The sequence below is a fragment of the Artibeus jamaicensis genome, unplaced genomic scaffold, assembly GCF_021234435.1.
Source record: "Artibeus jamaicensis isolate MK-2021 breed Jamaican fruit bat unplaced genomic scaffold, CSHL_Jam_final scaffold_3307, whole genome shotgun sequence".
Lineage (NCBI taxonomy): Eukaryota > Metazoa > Chordata > Mammalia > Chiroptera > Phyllostomidae > Artibeus > Artibeus jamaicensis.
In genome coordinates, this window is record NW_026522040.1 from 2,100,008 (window position 1) to 2,127,029 (window position 27,022).

At 42.6% G+C, this 27,022-nt stretch overlaps 1 protein-coding gene across 7 annotated transcripts in view; it reads right to left on the bottom strand.

The window, feature by feature from the left end:
• Positions 1–3,967: 3,967 nt before the first annotated feature.
• The window catches only part of CALD1 (caldesmon 1), a 189,411-nt gene continuing 166,356 nt past the window's right edge, over positions 3,968–27,022 (bottom strand). For all 7 annotated transcript variants that reach the window (XM_037165801.2, XM_037165805.2, XM_037165806.2 and 4 more), the window contains 8 exons: positions 26,451–26,709; positions 23,304–23,444; positions 17,984–18,027; positions 17,810–17,888; positions 15,849–15,986; positions 15,297–15,392; positions 9,415–9,495; positions 3,968–6,282 (listed from right to left, as the gene is read on the bottom strand). In XM_037165801.2, the coding sequence (XP_037021696.2) occupies positions 6,277–6,282; positions 9,415–9,495; positions 15,297–15,392; positions 15,849–15,986; positions 17,810–17,888; positions 17,984–18,027; positions 23,304–23,444; positions 26,451–26,709 (844 nt within the window). In that variant the 3' untranslated portion in view covers positions 3,968–6,276. The remainder of the gene's footprint in view (positions 6,283–9,414; positions 9,496–15,296; positions 15,393–15,848; positions 15,987–17,809; positions 17,889–17,983; positions 18,028–23,303; positions 23,445–26,450; positions 26,710–27,022) is intronic.

Below are 27,022 nucleotides of genomic sequence, written 5' to 3' on the forward strand. Positions count from 1 at the left end.
GTCTGGGTCTAGAACGCCCCAGTGTAGCGCTGAACCTCACAAAATGTTTCCAAGCTCAACTCATGAGGTGTTTCCCAGCCAGTCAGCTAACCCAGCCTCAGATCAAAGGTCATCCCCACAATGAAGTCTTTCCTAATCCCTCTATAATTGGTAGAATTAGTTTGGAGACTGTGTCAAAATTTGGGGACCATCAGGAAACATCGCTCTCCTAAACACTTGGAAATGAGGTAGTAAAAATATCCCCTGCTTGCTCTACAAAAAACAGATAGGGTAAATCACCTGAAACAAGAAAGACTAGTTTCCAGGGTTAAGTTTCATGACAAAAAACACAAAATGGCCCTTTTTTACCCCCTCCCAGTAACTGCTCCTAAATATTCCTTTCCACACAGGACATGTTGTCCAGATTCTGTAAATTTTCAGTCACATTTAGCGACTAAAACAGTTTCATTTTGGTATGTAAGATTTCATTCTGGGATTTGGTATTAAGTACAATTTAAACTTCCATTTCAAATTGAATTCAATTGCCCTCCTTCTTCCAGGTCCCCAGCTCTAGTGGCTGGGGAAGTGGGAGGGAGCTGGTGTTTTGCTATTTATATCCAGCTCCTTTTGTGTGTGTGTGCAGGGACCAGTTCCTTGTCTCAGGATGAGCAGGGGTTGGGGAGGAAAAAGGCAAGTATCTCCTTAACTGGGCCAAGTTGAAGTGTACAGTGTTGGCCTTAAGCGCTATTCTTGCTCTTTGTGGGCTTCCAGGGGTTAGAGGGCAGGGGTGTGGGCTCAGGAGCTAATTGCCTTAGGTCAGATGTTCTGCCACTTAGTAGCCATGTAACCTTGAGCAAGCTTTTGAACTTCTCTGAGCTGCCACTTACTTACATGTAAAGTGGGAATAACACGGTAGAACCTATCGTGGAGGGTTGTCGTGAGGATTACAGGAGTGAGTATCATATAAAGGGCCTGGGACTTGGTAGGGGCCCAATAAAGGTTAGCTGTCATTTCCATTTGACTAGCTGACATCCAGTTGGTGACAATGACACCACATAAGCCTGATGGCTAAAGTCACGCTGACCCAGGTTGAAAGCTAGTTGGGGAGCTAATCTTGTGTTCTGTATGACTTACAGCTCTTTTGCATACTTTTTATATTAGTACCTTCAGTAAGAGATTATTGGTTGAAAGTTGTTTTTTTTTTTTTTAAATCTCAGTAGAAATGATCAGTTTGGAGTCCTAAAACCCATTTTAATGAAACTTCTTTGGGGAAAAATGTCCAGAGAACAAAAGCTGACATCAGTAAAAGCCTCGCCTAAACGCTGCTGTCGAGAGCTGTATCACTGTCCAGTAAGAGGCCAGCAGTCTGGACAGAGCTGAGATGCAGGGCTGAGTGGACACAGGAATTATAAATGTAGGAATGAGAATGTCATGAAACAAATGAATCTCTCAATCTCTAAGAACCCTACAGACACGGACAGCAGTACACCTAGCAGTTGATAAACTGGGTTGCTCAGGAAATCATCTTATGACTTACCAAGCACCACCACGGGTAGGGCACTGGGTATGCCTCCAAGGCTACAAAAGAATATAAGTCAGATATTTTTTCCCTGATCACCCCCAAATTTCTCTCCACCTTCTAAGCACTGAATTATGTGTTACATAATTCTTTGACAATTATATACTAAAACCTTGTGATATTTCATCTCTTAAATTCTTGAATTGCAAAAGAACCTATGTACCCTAATGTTCGCAGCAGCACCATTTACAATAGCCAAGTGCTGGAAGCAACCTAAGTGCCCATCAGTAAATGAGTGCATCAAAAAACCACGGTACATTTATACAGTGGAATCCTATGCAGCAAAAAGAACGGAGTTCCTACCCTTTGTGACAGCACGGCTGGAACTGGAGAGCATTATGCTAAGTGAAATAAGCCAGGGGGTGGAAGACAAATACCATATGATCTCACCTTTAACAGGAACCTAATCAACATAATGAATAAGCAAGCAAAATATAACCAAAGACACTGAAATTGAGAGCAGGTTGACAGTGACCAAAGGGGCGAGGGGAGGGGATTACAGGGGAAAAGGGTGAAGGGTTTGCAGGAACAATTATAAAGGATACATGGACAATAATGAGGGGGGGTGGAAACCAGTGAGGGAGGTGGGGAGGGCTGGAGTGGTGGGGGAAAAGGCAGAAAACTGTACTCGAACAATAAAAAAATTCTTGAATTGTTACTCAATATTTTGTAACTTTCTCTATTATTTATAGTTTACCTCCCCACTAGAATAATGCAGTCATCCCCCAGAGCGAAGGCAGGAGGAAATCTTTACAAAGACCAGATTCCTTCAAGCTCATCCTTACATGCAGGAAGCAGCTGTTTGGACAGTTGAAGATTTTTTTTGTTCTCTACTCCCACTGGGTTGCTAAAAGTCCTGCCTGGCCTCTCTCTCAGCTGCCTCTTGTAATCAGCATGTACTTGGAAGCCTAAGAAATTCCAGCCTCAGAGGCAAGAGGGAGAAAACAACAGGTGGCCCAGAACCAGGGTGCTACTGAAATGCACACACATCAGTAATTGCATCAAATATAAAAGGACTAAATACTCCAGTTAAAGCTCAGAGATAATCAGACGGGATGAAAACCCAAACTCAAACCACACGGTTTTCAAAGACTTGGATTAACAACTAAAGGAGGTACAAGGGTCAAAAGTAAAGGGGTGGAAAGTTATGCTGTGCAAGTGTTAACTAAAAGGGTAGCAAACCTTAGGGCAAAAACCTTTGCTATAATATTCACTTCAGACTGATAAAATATTTAATTCGCTGGGAATCTATATGATGATTCTAGATTTGTTACCTAAAACATGGCCTTAAAATATGGGAAACAAAAATAACCAACTTATGAGGAAAAACAGACATCCATATTCATAGTGGGAGATTTTTACCTTCTTTTTCTTTTCAGTAATAGAACAAAACAAAAAAAAATCAGGAAGGATACAGAATGTTTAGACAACATGGATAATAAGCTTGACACAAATAGACACAGGACTCAAATTAAGACCTCACTAGTTCTTCATTTGTGGAAGAACACCTATTTAGGGTCAGGAGATCTTTTTTTATCTGTGTTTCCATCTGGGGCAAATGTGCAAGCAAGGATAGGGACACACCTCCGCTACACCTGTCTCTATACCCACCAGACACTGTGTTTACACCCTGAGTGCACATTGGAACATTATTTTTCCTCCCTCTCTAACCCCGTCATCTTGGTATCGATACTACAGACTGTATTCTTTCCATCGCCTAATTTTGCGAATGGCCTTTGATGCCAACTATCATTGTCTCAACTTAGTGCCATCGCCCTTCTTGTCAGGACATAAGGGCAAGAAGGACTAATTCTCCTTTAAGGCACAGTAACTTAGTGCGGGATTTACAGACTGCTCAGGAGCTCCGGGCTCACCATTTAAAACCTTTATGAGAAGAATCTCAGAGTTCAGACCAGGCAGTGCTACATAAATACGCAAAATTACTATGAAGAAACACTCTTGGACTTAAATGTAATCGCTACTGCCTTGCCACTAGTAAGTATTCTGCAAACAAATGCATATACTAAATGGGTATTTCTTCCGTAGAAAAAAACCACCTTTGGGGAAACAGTCCTGCCACCGTAGTAGCAAGAAGGGCAGTGCACGGCAACACTGGGAATGAGGGGGGACAGAGGGACATTTCATAATTTTTTTAAAGAATTTCTAAAACCCTCCTTTTCAACCTTTTTCATACATGCTTGGTCAGTTGTCCATACCAAATCAATTTTCAATATTTTGTTAGAAAATTGCCTGTAATAAAACAATTTTAAAAGATACAAAATGGCTTTTCTTCTTTAAAGAATGGAACCAAGACTCAAATCTGAAATATGCATTTTGCTACGCTGTCGTCTTTATTACAACAAATATAACACTGATAACCAGTATAGTACATAAAAACAAGCGAGGCAATGACATTTGGAGGAATTCCATTTATTGTGGATGCATTTTCACAATATATATTTATTGCAGCGATCAATTATCAGTGAAAAATATCAAGTGTTGATAAAATTTTCAGGAATGGCAGATTCACAGAACATGCTAGTCACTTTGCACTTTTACCTCTTAAAGATAACTGTAATCAAACCAATAAACACGGGCTTCATTTTTTCAAAAGATTAAATCCAAAACGGAACAAAATTCTACCCTAAAACTTATTCCATCTGAACCCTGGAATAAAAGTCAGGATCGATATATTCTCTTCTCATCTCAACGTTAGACTTTTGAGAAAAAAAATACATAATAGTGATCAGGAGAAGCTCTTGTTCAAAAGTACAACGAAGCAAATGCTGCATCAACATGGGCCTCCATTCAAACTTTGGTCCATTTCACTCCAGTGATGGGAGGCGATGCTCACCCAGACACTACAGGTGGATTCTAGTTTACGTTCTCATAGAGTCCTATCTATCCTGTCTTGGTGGCTTTCCTTCCTTTGGCCCAGGTGTGCAAAAAGCTAGAGAATTCAACTACTCTTGACTGATTTTTGAGGAAAATAGACTTTGCCAGGCAGTGGTCCTGGCTCATGCCAGCCCTGCCCTGGCTAGCTCTTCTAGAGGAAGACTGTAGATTAGAAGACAGTCATGTGGGAGGCTCCCTCATTCTGGTAGGAATGGAGGCTAGGACACTTTTGGTTAAGTCAAACGAGGTATAAGTTTACGGAACTACCCTATATATCACTATGCTAGAACACATTGCCAAGACATTGGAGAGCTCTCTTACCATCATCGTGAGGACCAGAGGGACACTTCCTGACATGCTAAAATAAGAGCCGATGTTGGGCAGCATGTGTAAACAAGAAAAGTCAATACAGATTCTTGGGGAAAATGGTACACCTAGTGCAAATTATATATATTTTTGGAAAGTTCAGCGTATGATCAACTTATGGTTGATAAGTACCAATGACTAAGAATAAAAGTAGAAACATTTCAGTTAAAAAATGGTTCAGTATATTAAAGATAGAAGGACTATCATGACTTCTAAGTATGGATTTTGCTTACTTTTCTTCTTTGCTTGCAGACATTAGCCATAGTTGGTCTTTTGTGCCCATAAATGGAATTTCAGTCCGTACAATCTTGTCGCTGAAATTCTCAGCTTTCGATTTTAGTTGAGGAAGAGACCTCAGGTATCATGCAGGCCACCCTGTTGGGAACTTGATTGTTAACAGAAGAAAGTTCTCAGCGAGCTTTCTGTTTGACCCAGATGGCAGACTGGGTAAAATTCACACTGGGCTTCAAGATTGCTTTTAATTATAAGCTAAATACTATGTTTTATAGAAAATATCCATTCATTTTGACATTTCAAATCTCTCCTTTTTTCTACAGGTTGTCTACAGGGCCTTGAACACACATCGAGACCCATTCCGCCATGTCTCTACTGGCAAATATGAATATTAATATATTGTGATTTTTAATTTTTTGAAAAGCTGTGATGTTGGCTAGTTACAAGGACAGGCTGCTAAATATAATAGCCTAGCACATGAGAAAGCTTTCTACCGTTCGTGTGTTTGTATAGGGATGCACATACATACATGAACAAGCCACCTAAAATGTGGTTGACTATCACTACCAAAGAAATCCACAAAGCAACCAACCTAAAGATATGGGTACCACTGTCTTCTAGCATCATCATCCAACATAGATATGCATGAGCATGAAAAAAGGAATACCTTAACAGTACATTGAAAAGAAAAATCATTATTGCAGTATCTCAAATCTGCAATGGGTTACTTTCAGAATGTGTTATGATTGCCTACTACGATGATTTTTTCCATGCTTTATTCTAAAGTGCAGAAACAACACGACTTCTGTATTGAAAATGGAAAACAACAATGACAAAGCACACTATGGTTTGTTTTTTTCTGGCTACTGCACACCCTCGGGCAATTTCCCACATGCACCTCCTTTGGTCTGCGCTCCGATGTGTTGGCGTCGCTGTTCCGGGCTACGATGCTCAGTAGGAAAGTCTCTATTTCACAGCATGGGTTTCTTCAGAAACAGGCTCCTGTGCAAAGGCAGTACTTTTACCACGAACTTCTCTAGACTGTGATTATTAAATAGAGTGATAATATACATGGCTTTACTGGGATTATGAGAAATAAAACAAAAGGAAATTAACCCAAATTTAGTAAATCAACATAAATATAACACAGAGCAGGTCAGCCCTCTGCAACTGGGCGGGTCCAGCCTCTGAAGGGGCTACTCTGGCTGCTTTCTTGAACTGTCTCAAACCTGCGAAGAGAAGACAGCTTTCAATCGGCAGGTCTAGCAAGATGTTTTGTGTCAGAAGAAGAAAAAAGGAATTGTAATATGCAGGAATAAGTATTTACGAAAAGGAGGGTTTTGTGGGCATTCTCTTTTTTGTGTTTCTTCTGTTAATTATTTTTTTTTTTTACTTTTTCCCTCCTTTCCTCCCTCCCTCCCCCCTTCTTTTCTTCCTTCTTTATATTCTCTTTCGTCTATCTTGATCTTTAACCTTGCTCAGGGCATTCGGAATAATTTCTTTTCAAATTCCTACGTAATGGCCAGGAATCTGCAGTGTCCATTCAAAACAGGCACATGTGATAGAATGACTCAGTCTCCACCATGTCAAGGTCTGGTGGCGAAGTGCAATATGCTTACCCATAGTTTCCTTCTGTTCTTCATTTCTCCCCTCCTGTTCTTGTACCCCTACCCTTGAATCTGATCTGACTCACAGTCTTATTTGTATGTCATTCCTTTTTTTAAAGATTTTTTTTCATGTTTAGAGAGAGGGGAACAGAAAGAAACATCAATGTGTGGTTGCCTCTCATGCGTCTTGTACTGGGGACCTGGCCCACAACCCACCTGGGCATGTGCCCTGACTGGGAATTGAACCAGCGACCCTTTGGTTTGCAGCCCACACTCAATCCACTGAGCTACACCAGCCTGGGCTGTATGCCATTTCTTTTCCCCAGCTAGCTGCTAAAAATCCTTGCTGAGGTATTTACATGTACTGTAGTACACTCATCCCTCAGTATCTTAGGGGGATACTGAGGACCCCCCTGGACACAAAAATCCATGGACACTCAAGTCCCTTACAGAGAAGGGCATAGTATTTGCATATAACCTGTATTCTTCTAATCATCTCTAGATTACTTATATAAATGCTATATAAGTAGTTGTTACACTGCATTGTCTTTAGGGAATAATGATAAGGCAAAAAGCCCATCCACGTTCAGTACGGATGCAGCCACCGCGGGTCTAACTACACAGTACATGTCAGCAACAGTGTCGCTTTTTTCAAATACTTTCAATCCATGATCCCCTGAATCTGCCAGTGCAGAAACTGAGGATACGGAGGGCCCAATGCTGTATTGTGAATCTGCATTTTCAAATGTGTCGTGTGTTTTCATTTCAAATGAGTGACTGCATGACGCATGGTGAGTTTGACATTTTGGAGCAAAGGAGCTACCTGCTTTGCCACCCCATAAACTCAGCTCTGGGCCTGGTGCTTATACTATTATTACCATAGAGAGAGTTTCATGGGACAGACGTGTATGTGAAGACGGCCCCCCTGTCACCTTTCACTCACCCTGTCACCTTTCCGCCTTGTACCACCCTGTTGCACAATCCTGCCGTGGTGTTGTGTGTGAGTGCTGCTGTCTGAGTCCTACCAGTTCAGATCATATCTTTACTCTACCTCCTAGAACCCTGGTGCAGGAGAATGGGGTCCAGAGGGGTCCCGTCATGCCTGTGATGATGGGCTATGGACAGCTGACTTCCCCTAGTCCAGAAGGAGACTACAAACATTTGGATTGCCATTTCTGAAAGGTCAGAGTTGTATGCTAGAGGGGTCAGAATGGCTTAGGCCAGCAAAAGTTCATCCTTTGTTTAAAAAACAAAAACAAAAATCAAACTAAAGAATAACTACCCTATTCCCTTCCACCAGGATGAAATTATACACGGAACTTTGAAGCCATATATTTTCTACAGACTGTGCAACTCTCAAAAGAGAGCAGAATGTGTAATGGTTATGAATGTAGGCTCCGATCAGACTGCCTGGGTGTCAAATCAGGCTTTGCTGTTTATTTGCTGTGTGACGTTGGGAAAGTTACTTAACCTCTCTGGGCCTTATCTGCCTCGGCTCTAAATGGGGATAATAATAATACTTCACATGGTGGTAAGAGGGTCAAATGAGATAATGCAGGTTAAGAAGGTAGAGTAGCACCCTGCATGTAGTAGATGCTCAATAAATGTCAGTGGTTTGTAGTGGTGAAAATTATTACTAGGTACTATAGCAATGACTTTGAAACCTGAACTTATTTACAAGTCACTTTAAGCGGACAGGCTGGGCTAGTGGACTTTCTTGAAATGTAAGCACAGTGGAGAACTAATAGAGCAGATGGAGTGACATCCTTAGGCAGTGCATCGGACTTCAGAGCACCCAGAAGGTCGGGAAGGGGAAGGAATTCGCTCACTTCAGTGATTTGTGCTGATGACCATCCGGTTGCCTCTGGGGTGTCCTTCAGTCCTGAGTTTGCTTAAAAATTGCTTCTATGTCTAGAGTTCTAGGTGGGCCCATAAGCAGACTCTTCTAATCTTACTTAGTGTTGGTCTCTGGTGTCTTTCTCTTCAATTTCCTTCTATTCAATTTCCTTCTATTTCCTTTCCTTCAATTTCTCTTCTATTTAAGGAGAAAGCTGGGTAGTTACAGAAAAGGAGGAAGGGCTCTGATTAAGAGTGGAATTAGCTCCTTGTACAACAAGGGGTCCCATTTTTACTCCGGGCCTCATTTAAATGTTGTCCAGAGTCCCTTTTTGTAAAGAGCGGACATACCCTTTGAGCAGAAGACCAAAAAGAAAAAAAAAGAAAGAAAGACAAATCCAAGCACTGTTAGCCATCTGTTTTCATAGGGTAGAGAGTGTCGCCTAATTTTTGAATATTATTTTAACTTTCTGCCCCAGCAACCTTGAGTCCTTGGCTGCTGGCAACACAACCCCACAGGATGGTTGCAGAAAGTGGCTCTGGGGCCATGCAGGGAGCTGGGCATTTCTCCCTAGGTGATTTTTAAATGGCTGTGGCTCTGAGCCTTGTAAGGAGATGCAGACCATGGATATAACATAAAGCCTTCTGCAGTCGACACTCCTACTACTCTGGTGTTTCCAGAATGTCTGACCGGGAACTGGCCGGCGGGTCTGGCCTGTTTACGTTGCAGGACTGACAAACCTGCAATGCCGGAGGCTCTGTGAGCTTTGCATTTCACCGCACCAGACAAAGGTCTCTAGACACAGACGGTTCCCCGGCTACGGGGGATGGGCAGTGACACTGATCTTTCTCATTTGACCCGGGACATCAGACTGAAGGAATAAGACCTAGGAAACGCAAATGCTTCCAGTAGATTACCTTAGTAGGGGATGTGACCTTATCCACAGATTGCTTTTCCCAGAGGTTCCGCTTGCCAGATACGTCTCCTGGCCTCAAATCCTAGTGAAGAGAAAGCAGAAGACATGGATATATGGCCATTTATTTTTTTTTTCTGGCCAGGTCTTACTCAATCACATCTGTTGTCTGTTTGTGTGAATCAACGTGTTGTTCAATATACTTTTTGTCCTAGTGGTCAGAAATGGGTGGAATTGAAAGGACCATTAGCCAGTGTTTGTTTGTATATAGACCTTGACCTGTGTCGTGATATGAGAATGGGCTAGAACTATCCAGCATTTAGGTCCTGTTCTTTGCCAAGGACTTACTGCTTACTGATCAGTGAAACTGGAATACAAGCATATTAAAAATAATGTAGCCTATTTCTAATTTTCTGTGCTCTTAGATGTACATACAACATAGACTGGTTTTAAATGCAGTTGACTCTTAAGCAATGTGGAGATTAGGGGTGCCTGTGCCTCCTCCCCACAAGCATGCACAGAAGAAAACCTGCATCAAACTTTTGACTTTCCTCCAACTTAACAACTACTAGCCTATTGTTGACTGAAATCCTTACCAATAACATAGATAGTTGATTAACACATACTTTGTATGTTATTTGTATCATACATACACTGTGTTCTTAGAATAAAGTAAGCTAGACCAAAAAATGTTAAGAAAATGATGAGGAAGACAAAATACACTGACAGTATTTATTGGAAAATAATCCACATATAAGTGAACCCACGCTGTTCAAAGCCATGTTACTCAAAGGTCACCTGTAACTCCTTTGGGGGTGGATAGGCATTTCGCCCCTTGCCGATGAACTTTCAGAGCCCTGCCTAAGTCCCCGAGCCCTTACCGTTCTAGGAGTACCAGCCCGACTTCCAGCTGCCAACACTGCATTTCCTTCCCTGAGGACCTTCTCTGGGCACACATGCCCCCTTTGCCCACTCGGGAGGCAGACTGGAAGTTCAGAGTTAACACTCCCAAGAGCAGGCCTCCAGCACCCACCCGTGACATCTTGCACAAGGGTATTGCCCAGGCCTCAGGTGGGATGACTCTGCAGCCCGTGTTTTATGGTGGCTTCCCGGGTTTCCCCAGTGGGATTAAGTTCTAACAGCCCACGTAGTGATTTGCTGGATAGCATTACTAATATTCCTGACTGGCTTGCCTTCTTCACCTCCCAAGTAAACTACTTCCACTGGAATCACTCTGTTAAGATCTGCTTCCAGACGGTCTAAACCAAGACACTTTTCTAATGGCACTTTACTCGCACTAAAATCATTTCGTGCTTCCCGTGGAGCAAGGGGATAACTCGGAGGGGCATCAGCAGGACCTCGCCCCACCAAAATAAACATCTACCCCGAATTTTACCCACGCCAGAAACTGACACTTAATGACATATGTGAGAACATGTGGGAATCTTGGGAAGAAAACAGTTACAGAGCTTTGATTCTTTATTTGCTACCTCGTAATTAATTGGGTTTGGATAAGGATCCACATTTCTGTTTCCATTTACTTTTCTTTCAGCATGTGCTTATACTAGTACTTGGCAGAGGGTAGCTTGTGCAAAATAAATGTGTTTTAACTGAAATAGTGATGTTTATTTTGGCACATCCTCTTCTCATTAGGAAGGCAAAGCTAACAGCAATTGCATTATCCACGGACACCAGTCTCAATGGACGTATTTTGACAGACAGTATGGAGGACTCAACACTGGAAATGCGCTGGGTAAATGGTACCATGTGAAGCGTTTCAGATTTGCCTTAATCTTACTGAGTTTCTGGAGTTCCACTGTGGCACGAATTCCTGATGTTCTGTTAGAGAGCTACACCTATTTAACTTGGAATCAGCAAGCAACAAATCAGACTGTTTTTGCAGGATTCCACTAGATTTGCCAATGGAGGGAAAAGCTGCCAAATTGTCTGGAAGACTGTTTTAAAATTTTAGAGACTATAATTAGGCACATGCTGATGGAAGCTTGGAAAGTGGCTATTATTACTTTATTTATTTGACTCCTAGAAGACAAATATTTTTCTTTCACATGAATGTTCTACAGAAGAAAGTGGATTACGGCTCCCTTAAATCCTACCTAGGAATCTTTTTCGATTACTCAAAGAGTTTAAAGAGTCTATTTAAAAAAATATATTACCATCTAAGTGCTAAGTTGGCATTTTAAATCAAAGGGGAATATAAACACAATTACCTGACCAGACTACATTTTAGAGAAAGAGCCACTCCGGAAGAAGAGGGAGAAATGAAGGCAGGAGAAGCAGGTTTCCAGTCAACCAGAGATCAAAGAATGAAGCAGAGAATTCAGCTGAGAAAGACTATTTTTCAAAACAAACAAACAAACAAATAAAAAAGACAAATTAGCACTTTAATTTAGCTGTACATAACATGCAGTTCAGATAGGAAGAACAGACAAGCCAGCTAAAATGGGCATACTCCGCATTGACGTCCAATTACAAACGTGCAATATGGTAAATTCGACCCACAACTAGCAGCAGACGTCCCAGTAAGGGATCAGATGTAGATCAATGTTGACTTTTAAGTAAACTTCCAGGGACATCAAAATAATATTTGACAGTTTTGAGCACTTTTACTTCCTAATATACATGGAAATTATACAACTTGGTAAAGGATGGTTTTTCTCTCCTGTGAATTTTAGAACTGAACACTAATCCCAAAGGAAAGACGAATTTCCCGTTGAGGTTTCACTGGGTGATGCTCATTTGGGTGAAAGAATTTCCCTCTGATTTTTCCTTAATGGCCACGTGCCACACAGCTGCAGGTGCAAACCCCGGCTTTCCTCTCTACACTTGGCAATGTAAACGAGGGGTAGAGAATAAATCGCCTCTGGTCCAAAATCAGAGGGCAACTTTGGGTGCCTACTATTTGCTGTTGTCTTCAGGGAGTCCTCTGACATCCTGGGCTCAGGGTCAGTATGACCAGAGTCCTAAAGGTGTCAAACTCAGACACCTGCTCTTAAGGGCCAGGCTGGAAACATAAAGGCCTGGAGGAGCTTGGTGTAGGAAAATCAGGAAAAGAGCGAATCAACAGATTCATGCCTCCACATCTCAAAAAATATTGAAATTATAATGTAAAAAAAAGCTTCACCCCAGGATATATTTATTGATTTTAGAGAAAGAAGGTGGCGGGGTATGGGGGAAGAGAGAGAAAAACATTGATGTGAGATAAACACATTGATCACTCGCCTCCTGGATGCACCCTGACTGAGGATTGAACTACAATGTAGGTATGAGCCCTGACAGGAAATTGAACCTGCAACCTTTCGGCATATGGAACGATTCCAATCAGCTGAGCCACCCAGCCAGGCTCACATTATAATTTTTAAATGGAAAGTAAAGCACAATGTTGTGGGCGAAACAACACAAATCTTAGCTGTGGGCTCAGTGTGAGACCCCTGAGAAGAGCAGGGCAAGATCCTTGCTTGACCTGTTTTCCTAAGCTGCCTTCCTGGACTTCACCTTTTCGCAGGCAAGTTCTGTGCATCTGCAGAACCCTTCCAGCCTTTCTGCAGTTTGGGAATTTCATCTTTTTTTTTTCCCACTGGATCCATAGAGTCTGCAAGTTACCCTTCTATCTTCTTGAACTCCAGGTCATGTCTTTTCCCAAAGATACTGTCATGATGCTACTCACACTTTGACAAATGGTGGCTCTAATACCCTTGAAGTGGGCATAAAACTCAAGGTTGCTTATTCAGTGTACTTCAACTAGCTTTTTATTTACAGCAACCATTACATATTGCTTTTTTCCCATCTGGCTTTTGTTCAGGAAAGCACCCTAGTCTGCAAAATTCCATGGGTCATGGGAAAAGAGATCGCTACACCTTGTATGAACTGCCACATTTTCCTTTCCTATTCCTTCTACCCTCTAGTAGATGTTCTAGCAAATAACTTACTAACTAGTAGGTAAAGCAGGCAATGGTTTTGTAATGTCCCGGTAATTCCTTTTTGGCCTTCCACTTTTAGGAGGCTGTCAGTAACTCCAGAATATGGGGCTCTGGTGGAAACCTTGACATAGTTATACCTATTCTAATAACTGAATTAGATTTTTTCATCCCTCCCATTAGGATGACATAGAAGATGCTAGCCTGATCGGTTAAAGTCATGACAAAAGGATGGGTCAAGTCCTGTACCAAATGTGGCTATAATCTGCTATAGAAATGAAATAGGTCACAAATATAATCAATGTGAAAAAGTGACCATGCCCTGGCCCTGTAGCTCAGTTAGAGCGTCATACCAATAGGTCAAGGTTGTGGGTTCAATCCCCAGTCAGGGCAGATACAAGAATTAACCAATAAATGCATAAGTAAGTGGAACAACAAATTGAGCTTTTTCTCTCTCTCTTTCCCTTTGTCTCTCTAAAATCAATCAATCAACATTTTTTTAAAAAGAGAAAAAAAAGTGACCATATTCTCTAGCAATGTGCCTAATTCATCAAAAAGGAAAACACCATTCTCTATCTTGCTATTTTGAGAGTCCTTTAGTGGGTCCCTGAACTTCTGAAACTTGAATGATAGGCATGTTTTAGGGGAGAAGTTCCTCAGATTTCATTAGATTTTCAAAAGTGTCCGTTAATAACCACTGGCCTGGAGGCACAAAATTTACATAAATTGCCACTAAAAAAACAACTTCTACTCTATGTGTCACCTTGGGTGCTGGGGAGACATAAGGCACTGCAGGGCACACGCCTTGTGGGTATGACCCCTCCCTCACCTCGACTGTCTTTCCTTATAGGACCTCTTTCCTGTGTCCACTGGGAGAGGGGGAAAATTTTCTTTTCAATGTTTAAAGACTTTCCAATTGTAAACTGGGCTGACATTAGTTTTATACCTCATCTGAGCCCTTGTGCCAAAAATCCTGGGATGAATATTAATGGACTATAAGGAGTTACACTCAAGGAGGGTAAAAACTATTTCTATTTTTTCTTCTTAAATTGGAAAAGTGATAAATTTTGGTGACTTTGGAGGTTAACTATGGAACCGATGGATACAATTAATTGCTCAGTGGGTCAGAGGTCTAGGGGAATTTGGAAAGGTTTTATTCTGCCTCTGGAATGGAGCAGTTATGAGGTTGAGTCTCTGCTTCTTTGGGTGCCAAGAACGATATAAAGGCCAGCCTAACAGAGAAAGCTCACCAGTACACAGTAGGGAGCTTAATAAGGTTTCTGATTATAGTGATAAATGCATGGCAATTATCATATACATGCAATGCAAAGGTTAAAAGAATATTTTTATAGTAAGGTAGTCACACTTATTAAGAAAATGTTAGATTTCCAAAAATAACATTTATAACCAGTTCTTATAGTTTTCAGTTTTTTTAAATGGCTTTTCTTTGGAGGTGGTGACAAAAATTTATGGCAATTACTTCTGTTAAGTTACAGAAGTTAGGCAAATTATAAACTATGGGCTCAAAATCACCAAGATACACTTTCTTTGGAGAATAAGTTTAGGGGTGCTTTTTATAGAGAAGTGGCCAAGATAATCTGACACTTTCATTTTCAAATTTCTAGCTGTGATTTATAGAATAGGAGCTAAACACACAGACCAGTTAAGAGTGTAACTCTGAATGGCTTCTGCGTTCTGGCTAACTTACCATGCCCAGGGTGTAAATTTGAATGGTTTCAGTGGTCTGGCCAACTCCTACCCTCTGGGCAGTTAGCATGCAGCTGCCCGGGCTGCTCTCTCTAAGTCTGAACCACTACTCGTTTGTTACTCAGCAGCAACAGCAAAGACCAGGAGCACTGTCCTTCCTAGGATAAATAGTCCAAGAGCCCATTTTCTTCTGCTACGGGCAACTGAGAGATCAAAGAAACCCAGAAAATCCAAAGCTACTTACAGAAGGTTTGGGAGCAGGTGACCGGTTTCCATCGGGGGTTTTAGTGAGCCATTCACTGATGCGGCTGGAGACCCCCACCTTCAAGCCAGCCGTTTCCTACGAGGAGTCAATGATCCAATGTTTAAAAAAAGAAAGAAAGCAACTTTACCTGGGAAGAAATCTTCAAAGCAACTTCGAAACACTATTAAGTGTTATTTCACTTAACCATCCCATAACACCAGTGAATGATCGTTATAATGAATGTTTTGAGTAAAATAAACCTTAAACTTGATATTTAAAGAAAGTTCTCTGGTTTGCTTGCCCCTGCATCTTACCCCTGCCCACTCCACCCACCAGGTGGATGGTTAATTTCAGGGACTCTGTTGTGGTCAGAGCATAGTACATGGTCTAACGCCTCTGGGCTTGCCTTTGGGTTAGTTGCAAAAGGAAGTAAGAATTACACCTTCTTCACTGCTTTTATAATGAACTAGGGTGATTGCTAAAAAAAAAAATACAAAGGAAAAAGAAAAAGAATCCACCCTCCAACATTAAAAGACCGACCCCCATGCTCACCTTGTTGGGTGTGCCCGACGTGGTGGGGGACGAAAACACATTCCCTTTCTCCCACATGCTCTTGATGTTGCGAACGCCTTCAGCAGGAACAGGAAGATCCGAGGCTGCTGGCTTGGTAGGTTTTGCAGTTTTTGTGCCCTGAAGTGTGTGAATGATCTTTAGCATTGGTGCTATGTTTGTTCTTGTAAATACTGTCTTCCTCAATAGGAAGCATCATTTGTAAATGACAGTATCATTTAAAAGTCACTGTGCAAATGCCTTCACCAAAAATGAGAGTCGTAATTTCTGTTGTGAAACTGCATTTTGATGACATATACACCCCTCTCCCCCAAACCCTCTGAGGTCTAGGTCATTAGAAGGTTTTTCAAAAATAATATATGTTTTTCATTGGGATGCGATTTATTGTTACATAAGGATTCCACTTCATTTCTTCAACAGATGCTTGGGGATAGAGCAGGTACTCAAAACAAGACAGTCTACTCTGTAAGCTGCAGTGGACTTAGATTTTAATAGGACAGAAAGACAGTAACTAATTGTACATACACTTAGTTCACACTGAGAAGAGAAACATAGTGCTATAAAGAAGCCAAGAGAGCACCTAAGAAGGGAGTGATACTTAAAATCTAGGCAAGCAAAAAAGGCTCCACTGAGGAAGTGACATTTAAACCCAGACTGATGGAAGACTTGGAAGTGATGCGGTGAAAGAAGGCACAGACACTGTTCCATGCAGAGGGAACAGCATTTACGAAGGACTGGAGACAGGGATGTGCTAAAGGAAGGAGAGATCAAGAGACCACTGCATGGAGAATATATTGGGAAGAGGAAAGAATGGATGTAAAGAGAAGTATGCATTTGAGATACTCTTCCAGAAGGAGTGATGGGTATGCCCACAGTCATGGCATTTCTTGCCTGGTCCTGCTTTGTAGCCTGTGGCCTGTGTTGTAGGTGTTCAGCCATGGAGAGTGGCACCATCACTGGACTAGGCAAGGGCTGAAGCCACAGGTTTGGCTTCATGAACCCTATTAGAACTGTAATTAATTTAACCACAGAAAATAACTCTCTGCAATTTGTCAGATTTTGGTGGACATCCAATCTCATGCAAATCACCTCTTGAGTGTTCAGACTTCCTTATTCATTTGATAAATCATTCAGATCTCTCTCTTATTCCCTCTTATCATTTATTTGATTGAGAATGATTTTAAACTTATCTCCACTCTGCAGTACCACGGAGAGGAGAAAAATCCAATCAAACTGATCCAATGATGCCCTAGCAGGTGTTCTGACAGAGAAGGCAGATAAAATCATTGACTGAAGTCCGTACCACGGAGAAGAACCAGGATCACGCCCTGGTTACTGCACCCTGCCCTCTTAGTGCTTGGTACTTGGAAATTTAGGCACTGTTTCTAAATATGGTAGAACCCCTGGTGGGAAAAAAGCTGAAATAGAAGCATAAAACTATGGACCTTTGAGTATAAAATAATCTATTTGAAATTCATGGTGATTAAGCTCTAGATGGCAATCATCTTTCTATTAACTTATACTATTATTTTTATTCAATAATATTAAGTTTTTATAGACCAAAGAAGATTAGCCAAGGATATATGAGACCTGTTTAAACTACATATGGGAATGCATTTTATAAGGAATTAATATTAGAAGATGTACTGACTAACACATGAATAATCTAGTTGAATATCAAGAAACCAATTCATTCAAAGAATAACAGCTTCATTAAAGAACACTCAGGCTGAAAGTAGTAAGCAGTAATTTATTTAAAACCCTTCCATAATTTGCCTTTATTACTGTTCTTCTCTATAACCAGTTTGGAGTATAATAAAGCCTGATTAATATCCTAAAACATGTGGTTACTGGACTTTGCGTCCTGTCCTAAGTGTTTCTATGGTCGTTTATATAACCAGAGTTGATTTCTGTCTGACCGTAACCCTGAGGACGTCTCTCACCTCAATGGCACTGGTGTACTGCTCCAGTCTGCTGTCGATCTTGGAGACGACTGCCGCTTGATGAGTTGATTTGACACCACTGTTTGGTAAATAAACACACACACACACATCCATAAAAATACGAGAGAAAAATCTTTCCATGCATGATTCTTCAGTGAACAATCAATCACTTACCTTTTCTGCACAGACTTATTCAAAAATTCAGCTCGCTCTTCTATCTAGGAATGAAAGAAAAAAACAGTTAATATTTTCATTTCTTAACCAGTATTTCTCACCCCATACGTCTACCCCTGCAAACCTGGTGCAGAAAAGCACCGAGAGCACTGAGGAAGATGAGGGTATTGTGCACAGCAGCTCTGCTGGAGGGAAAACTATGAATAAGGTTTTTGAGATCAAGGTTTGAGAGATGAAGGTAAGACTGGCAGAGGGTAGAGAAAAGGCAGCAAAAACATAGGAAGTTCTGGAGGCAAACTGAAGACTAGACAGAAGTGGTATAAAAATGCCTTTGAAATAATTTACATCAATGGCACAATAATTATATTTCAGGATCATGTCAAAAACTTTTTCCTTTTTTGCTGTCTGGCGGACTTTTAAAATGTGTCTACTTATTTCTTTATTGAGGTATAATTAATATGTAACATTATATTGGTTTCAGATGTACAACAGAACGATTCAATACTTGACTATATTGCAAAATGATCAACACAATAAGTCTAATTAATATTCATCACCTGATAAAATTTTTGTGATGAGAACTTTTAAGATCGACTCTCTCAGCAACAATATTTTAAAAAATCCATGCTGTTGTCCTTTGGGACATATTTATATGAGTACACACGTACCATGCCCTCTGATGAAGAAAATTTTCCACAACGTTTGACTGTGTATTTGGTACGTAACAGAATTGAATAAGAAAGATAATCAGGAAGTATGAACCGTTCACTCAGGGCTTAGCCTGGTTTCCTAATTTGATAGCTACCAAGCCTATTTGTCAAACTTAATTCGCCCTGCAGGTAGAAGATGGGGTGGGGGTGAAGCCTGGGGCACAGCTCAGAGGTAACGCCGAGGCCACATGCCAAGGCCACACGCCAAGACTTCCCACGAAGCCCCATCAGCCCAAGTGGAAAACAAGAAAATTAGCTCAGAGAAAATGCAACAGATATACACCAAATGGGCAGTTCATTAGTCTTTAATAAATTCTTTTTTATTTCAAAGCTAGGAACCTCTCTTTGCTAAAACTAAAGCTACTAAATCCAACATTGTATTTTAATGAAGCTGCATCCCTCAAATCCAGATCTTCTCTCTATGTTAGCAAACATTTGTTGACTCCTTATGATATGCAACTCCAGGCTGGAAGTCATCCCTGCCACGCACCACCTACCAGTATTAGCAAGCGGTGAAACCTTTTTTGCGTATAAGCGCACGTGCAAAGCACAGGTGCGGAAAGGGTCCATTTTCTGCCCTATCCAGGGCAGCCAAGGAATCGACTAGTCACCACAGGCTGGTGTGGCTGAGGGACCCTACCGTCTTCTGAGATGTTAGTAGACTGACCTGGGACTTGGGGGTGATGAATAAATACTCTTAAGCTTTTTGGAAAACATGCTTTACTCCTAATGCCAGCTGAGTAATACTTTTATAGATGTTACTGGGCGCACTGCATCTTTTCCACTGATTTCTTATGAAGATAAAAACAAACACATTAAAAATAAAACTTTATGCAAGAAAGTGTTAAAGGCGTCCCTGAGATTGTGGAATGTAAAAGGTCTTAAATCTTTTTTTTTTTTTTTTGGTTTCAATATAAACTTAGAAGTGCATTTCTGGAGAAAAAGTTCTCAGTTGAATAAGGCGAAATACAATTCAAACCACACAATGCACCGGAACCTTTAATATCTATTCATCCATCCATCCATCCATGCATCTATCCATCCATGCATCCATCCTACTTCTAACCTTGTCAGCCTGTCAGTAAACCAACCAACCAATAAAGTGTGCTGAGTACCTACTATATAAAGTTGAGCACCCAACCAGGTATTAGAGTCTTTTAGAACACATTTGAGTAGGGGAGACTAGCAGAACTTAGAAATAAAATATTTAAATTTCAGGAGATAAGACAATGTTGTGATTATGGGAGAAACAACTACTTGGGGGAGTTGGAGAAGGTTTTTCAGACATTTAATCCCTGAGCTGAGATTTGTAGTTTATCGTTTCCATAGTTTTATAAATGAGTTCATGAGTGAAGGTAGGAGTTAGAGGGCAGAGGACATTCCTAGCAGAACAAACACGTGGGGAACCAAGAGGCAGTGCAGACTGGTGGGACCGATGAATGAAGAAACGTTCAGCGTGGGGGGAGCACAGGGCCCCAGTGGAGGGTGGCGGCAGAGGCGAGCTGTGTTCTTTGCGGCACTTCCAGCATCGTTCTGGGTCAGGGATCGCCTTGTCAACCTGGGCCCTCACATGCATCCAACTTATACAGGTCCTCAGGTCCCAGTGTCTCCTTCAATACGGCTTGAGTTCATGAGCACACTTTGGCTGGTCACGCCATCTGTTTATGGATGCACGCATATTGGGAAATTCCTGAACTTAGTGACTCTATGTAATGTAACCCTTTATTTTACTAAAGTTGTAAATTTAAACGTTCTAAGTTTAATGAGGAGAACTGGTTTCTCTGGAGACCAAGAGGTGGCAGTGTTGGCTGGAAAAAGCTTAGAGAGCCCTGCGTGGTGTGCCTCAGTGGCTGAGTTCTGGCCTGAGAACCAAAGGGTTGCAGGTTCAATCCCCAGCCCAGAGCACATGCTTGTGTTGTAGGCCAGGTCCCAGAAGGGCAACCACACACTGATGTTTCTCTCCCTCTCTTTTCCTCTCCCTTGCCCTCTCTAAAAAATTAATAAATAAAATCTTTAAAAAAAAACCTTGGAGAAAAGCATATTATTTGTTTCAGAAAATGACATTCTCTTTACTCCAGACTTTCTGCACCACCCATGTATGCAAACAATAACAATAAAAACAAAAATTTAAAGTTATTTACTTAAAATATATTCTTTATATATTATGTAAAAAAAAAAATCACTGCTAAAGTAACTGAAGCATGAGCAACCAGGTACAGAGTTCCCAGAAAGGAACAAAAGTCACGAAATACACTAGTTGATAATACTTTGAGGTCGAATATGAAATGCCCTGCCTCCCACTGGCTTCTAGAATGTTAACTTGGGACCAGTTATAGAAGTCGCAGGGCCAAGAGTATCGAGAGTTGCAGGAATCCAAGGACAGACTATGAAATCCAGTTCTCAGACCAGAGCCCCGGCAAGTTCTTCAAGGCACATACTACGGAGAAAGGCAATAGGTTGCCTGTTCTTGAAAGTATGTTCTGTTATATAGGAGTTAAACTTTAAAAAATCTAATTGATTGATTAAGTTGTATCTACTTTCATTGATTGCTCACACATGCCTCTCTGTACGCGTATCCACCAGAGGAAGCAGGTACATGGCTCCCCAGGGACCCAGTACTCCAGCCGATGGAGAGACTGGAGACGCTGAAATATTGGTAGAGAGGAGATTTTTGGAGGAGGAAGATGGGTTATAGTTTCTCCTGAACAGAAGGGTAGAAATTAGAAGTCTAGATCAATGCCGCTTTGCTCATGTTACCAAGACTGTCCAAGGAACGCTTAGCTTGGGCAGGATTTTGAGGAAGGCAGAAAGAGAAAATGTGGTTGCCTTCGAATGCCGATGAGCCAGGAACCAGAGGACCTGGGCGGGGAACAGGGCGGAGGCCAGGGTTGCCTGGAGGCAGCCAGAACCCAGCAGGTGTTCCACTTTCTACTTTTTCTTCTACAGTAGCATTTGTAAATGACAAGCATTTGCCCATGAGCTACATGTAGCCCTCGAGCTAAGAATATTTGATATTGTTCAATGGTTGCAAAAAGTCAAAAGCAGAATATTTTGAGGCCTAAGAAACTTCTGTGAAATTCAAATTCTGGCGTCCATAACTGACGCTCAGCTACTCTCCAGAACGGCCCTCTCTTGCTGAGTGGGCTCTGAGACCTCACTTCTGGGGCGGCCTGGATCTGGTGGCCCTCCTAGTTCTGGAGTTCCCGAGTCGGTCAGTTCTACTGGGGCAGCCAGCTTGCTGTGGGCTTGTCTCCCTCACAGTAAACGGCACACATTAGGTGCATTATAAAAGTCAAGTATCAAATAATAAAGCGCCCCAGTGGCCTGGTTTGGATCTCCCCTAAAGCAGACCTTGACTACAAGTAGTTTATTGGGGACACATCAGAACTACGACAGACCCAGGAGACTGTAGAGTAAGGGAAGTTACTTAAGGATAGAACATGTTGCTTTGCATGTGAAATGGGTAATAACTATAAAATGTAACTGGTTTTTGCTTATTTTATTTTAGCCTCACCTGAGGACATGCTTATTGATTTTTAGAGAAAGAGGGAGGGAAACATCGATTGGTTGCCTCTTGTGCATGCCCTCACTAGGGGAATGAACTTGCACCCCAGGCATGTGCCCTGACCTGGAATTGAACTGGTGACCTCTTGGTTTACAGGGACACTGCTTCAACCAACTGAGCCACACCTGTCAGGGCAAGGGTTTCTGGTCATTTTAGTGCGCCACTTAAGACCTCATGCACGGTTATGGATATGCACGCACACACTTTAACTGCCTGGAGCCTGGCGGTGGTTCTGTATCAGCTTTGCCCACGGTCGACGCTCTGTAACCGAGGTAGGTAGATGGAAAATGAAGGTGAAATAAAAATGTTAAAAGTTCCTGCCTCTGAAGGTTCATTCACTCATCTATCCATTCAACAAATACTGATTGCGTATATTCAGTGTGCCAGGAGCTCAATGTGCCTTAACCCTCGTGAGCAAAAAATGTGTTTGGGAAAAATGGCAGACTGAATCTAGATAACAGTACTTTCTTGAGTCTGCACTCCTGTCCTGTCTCGACCATTCCATCACCCCCCTAAGTCAGTCTTCCTGCTCATTCTCGTCCATCAGCACTTCTGTCTCATAGGAGCTACACTCTGCAAAGGCAGGAGCACCAAACTCATTCTGGCCAAGGACTTTTCCAAACTGCATTTCACCTCCTCTCCTACAACGGCTTTCAAATTTGAACTGTACCATTTCCAGCCGCCCTGCTTTTAATAATGACAAAGAAAAAGAATCATCAGCTAGTGTGAAAAGTAGCATAACCTTTCTATTTGCCCATTATATCGATGTTTCCCTTTTCGACTGCCCAAAGCATTGAGGCAGCTGGAACCACTGACTGTCATTCTAACATGTCCCAAAGCATCTAATAAACAACAGATGCAAATCTCCCCACTTCCTCTGCTTTGTCTCTGTTGAGAACAAAGAAAAGTTGTGAAGTGGCCGAACAGAGGAGTAAAAAGATAAAGGAAACAGGCTTTTAATAATCAGTAACTAAATAATGGGCTGTAATCAAGCTTCTAAGGCATTCTGGGAGAGACAGTGTAAGGATTTCTGGGGGAAAAATACCTTGAGAGATGAACCTTTAGGAGTGAAACACTTGAACGGCTTCTTGTCATCTGACAGGCCGTCTTCCGGCATCCTGTGGCGTTTCTCAGCAGCCTCCGCCCTTCGTCTCTCAATCTCCTCCTTTAGCCTCCTCTTCTCTTCCTTAAGAGAGAAAGAGCAAGTGACAAGGGCACCAATGTCAGGTCCAAGCCAAGGGGACGGAGTGCTGCAGGGGAAAAGGCACAAATCCCAGAGGAAAAAGACCCAAGTCCTAGACTGGATGCTCCTGAGTCCTCAAGGGCGGTCACTAGAGTCCAGCTGCCTGATTCACACTCTGGCGCTGCCACTTCCCAACTGCGTGACCTTGACCACATTAGTCATCTGCTCTGTGCCTCAGTCTCTTCATCCGTAGCGTGGGGATAACAGCAGAACTCACTGAATAGGGCTTTAATGAGGACTGAGTCAGAGAGCCCATGTGAAACGCCTAGACTGGAGCTCGGCGTGATGACCACCACTACCATCATCCTGCCAAGCCCTTTAACACGGACCTCCCATTTCTGAGTGTGTGAAATCGGTATCACATATTGTGTAAATACGTGCATCTCTTCTCTCTCCCTACGTTCTAGGGGAGTTGTGGAGACAAGTGAGAGCGTCTGTGCCAAGTACCGTAAATCAATGGCACCGCATTTGTGGAACTACACATGAGATGATTTTGTGGCTACCCGCGCCTCAGGTGAGTAGATTATTTTAGACGGTCTGACAAGCCCGAAATGAGGTAGACATTGCACACAGTGGTGAAACCACACATTATTCACAGTCTGTCTCATTAACTCCTCTGGGCCGTCCTTCATCACTGGCCTGAAATACTCTCCCCTGTTTCTCTCTCAGGCAAAAACTCTGGAGCTCTAAATCGCACATCCCCTGTGATCCATTTTCTGAGAGATTCCTGTTGTCTTTTCTAATTGTCAGATTGTGAGATCTTTATCACTGGATGTTCTCAAGCAGAGACTGTATGTCTGTCTGTCCGGCAGAGGAGGTTGCACAAGGATTTTGTGTATTGTAGACTAAGTGTTTGCATCTCCCCCAAATCCATAGGTTGAAACCCTAACCTCTGGTGGGATGATATTAACAGGTGATGAGGTCACGAGGGTGGAGCCCTGATGAACGGGATTGGTGCCTAAAAGGAAAAGCCCCAGAGAGCCGCCCACTCCTTCTACCGTGTAAGGAGACGGCGAGAAAAGGGCCATCTGTGAACCTAGAAGAGCCGCTCCCCTCACCAGACACAAAGTCTGCAGGCCTTGATCTTGGGCTTCTCAGACTCCAGAACGGTGAGAAGTAATTTCTGTTGCTTTTCGGCCCTCCAGTGTATGTTATATTGGTAAGAGGTTAGAGCAAATAATCTCTAATTCAATCCAGTTCTAAGAATTCATTCTGCCTTCACTGGTACTCTCCTCTTCTAAACAATAACAATGGTTATAACTACCACTCCCTGAGTGCCTGTTAGTGGTACCAGGCACCGCTTATTCATCACAGCAATTCTGGAAGCAGAATATTCTATACACAAGGAAAAGAAGAATCAGAGTCACCTTCCAAGGGCCCAGCTGCCAAGTGGCTGTTAGGACACAAGCCATCGACAGCTGGACTTGGAAGAGATTTTGGAGTCATTTTTCCAAACTTTCTGCACAGTTTAGGGAAATGTTAGTTAGTATCCAAGTGAGCAAGTCATCTGAAATCTTGCTGAATCTTCTGAATGACAGGCAATGACAGTTCCTTAAAGTTGGCGGGAAAAGCGCCAGGTCGAGTGGGAGAAGCTGGGTCCCAGCACAGATTCTACCACTTGTTAGTCAAGTGACTTGACACAAGGCCCTCAAACTATTGGATTCCCATTTCTTTGCCCATAAAATGAGAATAAAAATGTACCCAAGGATGAAAGAAAAGAATGCACCTTGTACACAGCAGCAGTATAAGTTGTAGATGGTCAAGCACTTTTTCAGTCTTTAAAATTAGCCTTTTGGTAACTTTATTTGTTGTTTTAGTTCTGTCTTAAAATACAGAACAAATTCGTTGGCTCATAATTATTGGGTTCCTGTGATCTGCCTGGCACGGGGTCTGCGTGCTGGGTACACAGGGATGAACAAAGTAGACACCGTCCCCCCACTGCAAAAACGTAGACTTTTCCACTAAAAGGGCCCAAAACCTACTTTTAAAAATCTCTCTAAAAACTCCTCAAACATCAAGATACAACCATCATGTGACTCTTGGTTCTTGCAGATCTTTTCGTTCTTCTCTGCTCTCTATATTCTCTACTGAGGGACAGTATAGGGTAATGCATGAAAACAAGTGGGACTTTGGGAAAACGATTAAAAAACCCCACAAAACCTCTCCATGCCTCAGTCTCCACATCTATAAAATGGGGTTGCTGTTACAGTGGAAAATTGTAACAGAGGAGAACTATAATCCACCCTACCATTCTTTTGACATTGTTTCTGTAAGTGCTGACTAATACATAGCTTGTAGATGAAGAGCATATTTGTATAAGAATCCTGGGAACTAACTTTGAAAGGTACAGACTCTGACCTTCAAACATCCTAGTTCCGGGAGATTTGCTGGCCTTCGGCTGTGGGGCCAGGATGACGTGAAGCCGCGATGACTAAACCAGGATGATGCACGCCGGCCCATCGCCTGTCCTATCGGAATGGACTGTGCGCGTCTGCACGTAGACAACTTTGCAACCCCCTCCCTCGATCTCTTTGTTCTGCTTTCCCTTTCCTTCCTCGTAAAGACCTCTGCCTGCACTGAGAGGAGGAGAGGGGCTTTGAGACGCGAGTCCCTCATCTTCCAGATGGCCTGAAAATAAACCTTTACACTGCTTTCCTGTACATCAGTACCTGCCTCTCAAGTAATGGCTTTCGAGCGGCAGGCAGCTGGATCTGCTTTTGGTGGACCACCTAAATTAATATGCATAAAGGTTCTGGAACCATGCTTAGCACATAGTAAGTTTATTATTCTTAAAATGTATTTGTAGGAGCCCATGCTCAAAAGAGCAGCTGCATTTCAGCAGGGAAGACATTATTCCCTGAGCTGCCAGAGTCCCCAGAGATAGGAATTCAGGGACTTGGGGAAGCTGGGGTGCTGACCCACCGGACGGGCTGCGCCCTGCTTACTTACCTCCTCTCTGACTTTTCGCTCTGCTTCCTCCTGCTTCCTCCTCTGTTCTTCTTCCTCCAGGACTTTCCGTCGCTCCTCCCGCTTTTTCTTCAGCTCCTCCAGCTCCAGGGCTGCCTCCTGCTGCTTCTGTTTGAGCTTCTCGAACTCTTCGCTCTCCGTCTCCCCGCGGCGGCGGCGCAGCTCCTCCAGGCGTTTGCCAGCTTCCACTTGGGAAGCCCCTTCCGCCTCCTTGGCCTCGCTGGCCCTCCCTCCAGGTCGGCTGGTGGCGGTGGTGGGGGTGAAGAGGGGCAGGGAGAGATGAAAAAGAGTTAGACACACACCTGCCTTGCAGCCTCCCCCAGGAGCGAGGGTAGGTGGGCCTGCAGGCTTTGGGTACCACATAGAAACTTTACTGCCCATCATTGGACAGCAGGTCCTCACAGCAGCCCAAGCAGCAGGCTGGGTCCACCTGGAGGCTCGAGGTCTGAACCTGAGTCCCTGCTGCGCTGCTTACTCTGGGTGTCCTCAGGAACACAATGGGGGTGAGTAGGTACTAGTGGTAGGATTGTAAAACGGGACAGCCACCGTGAGAA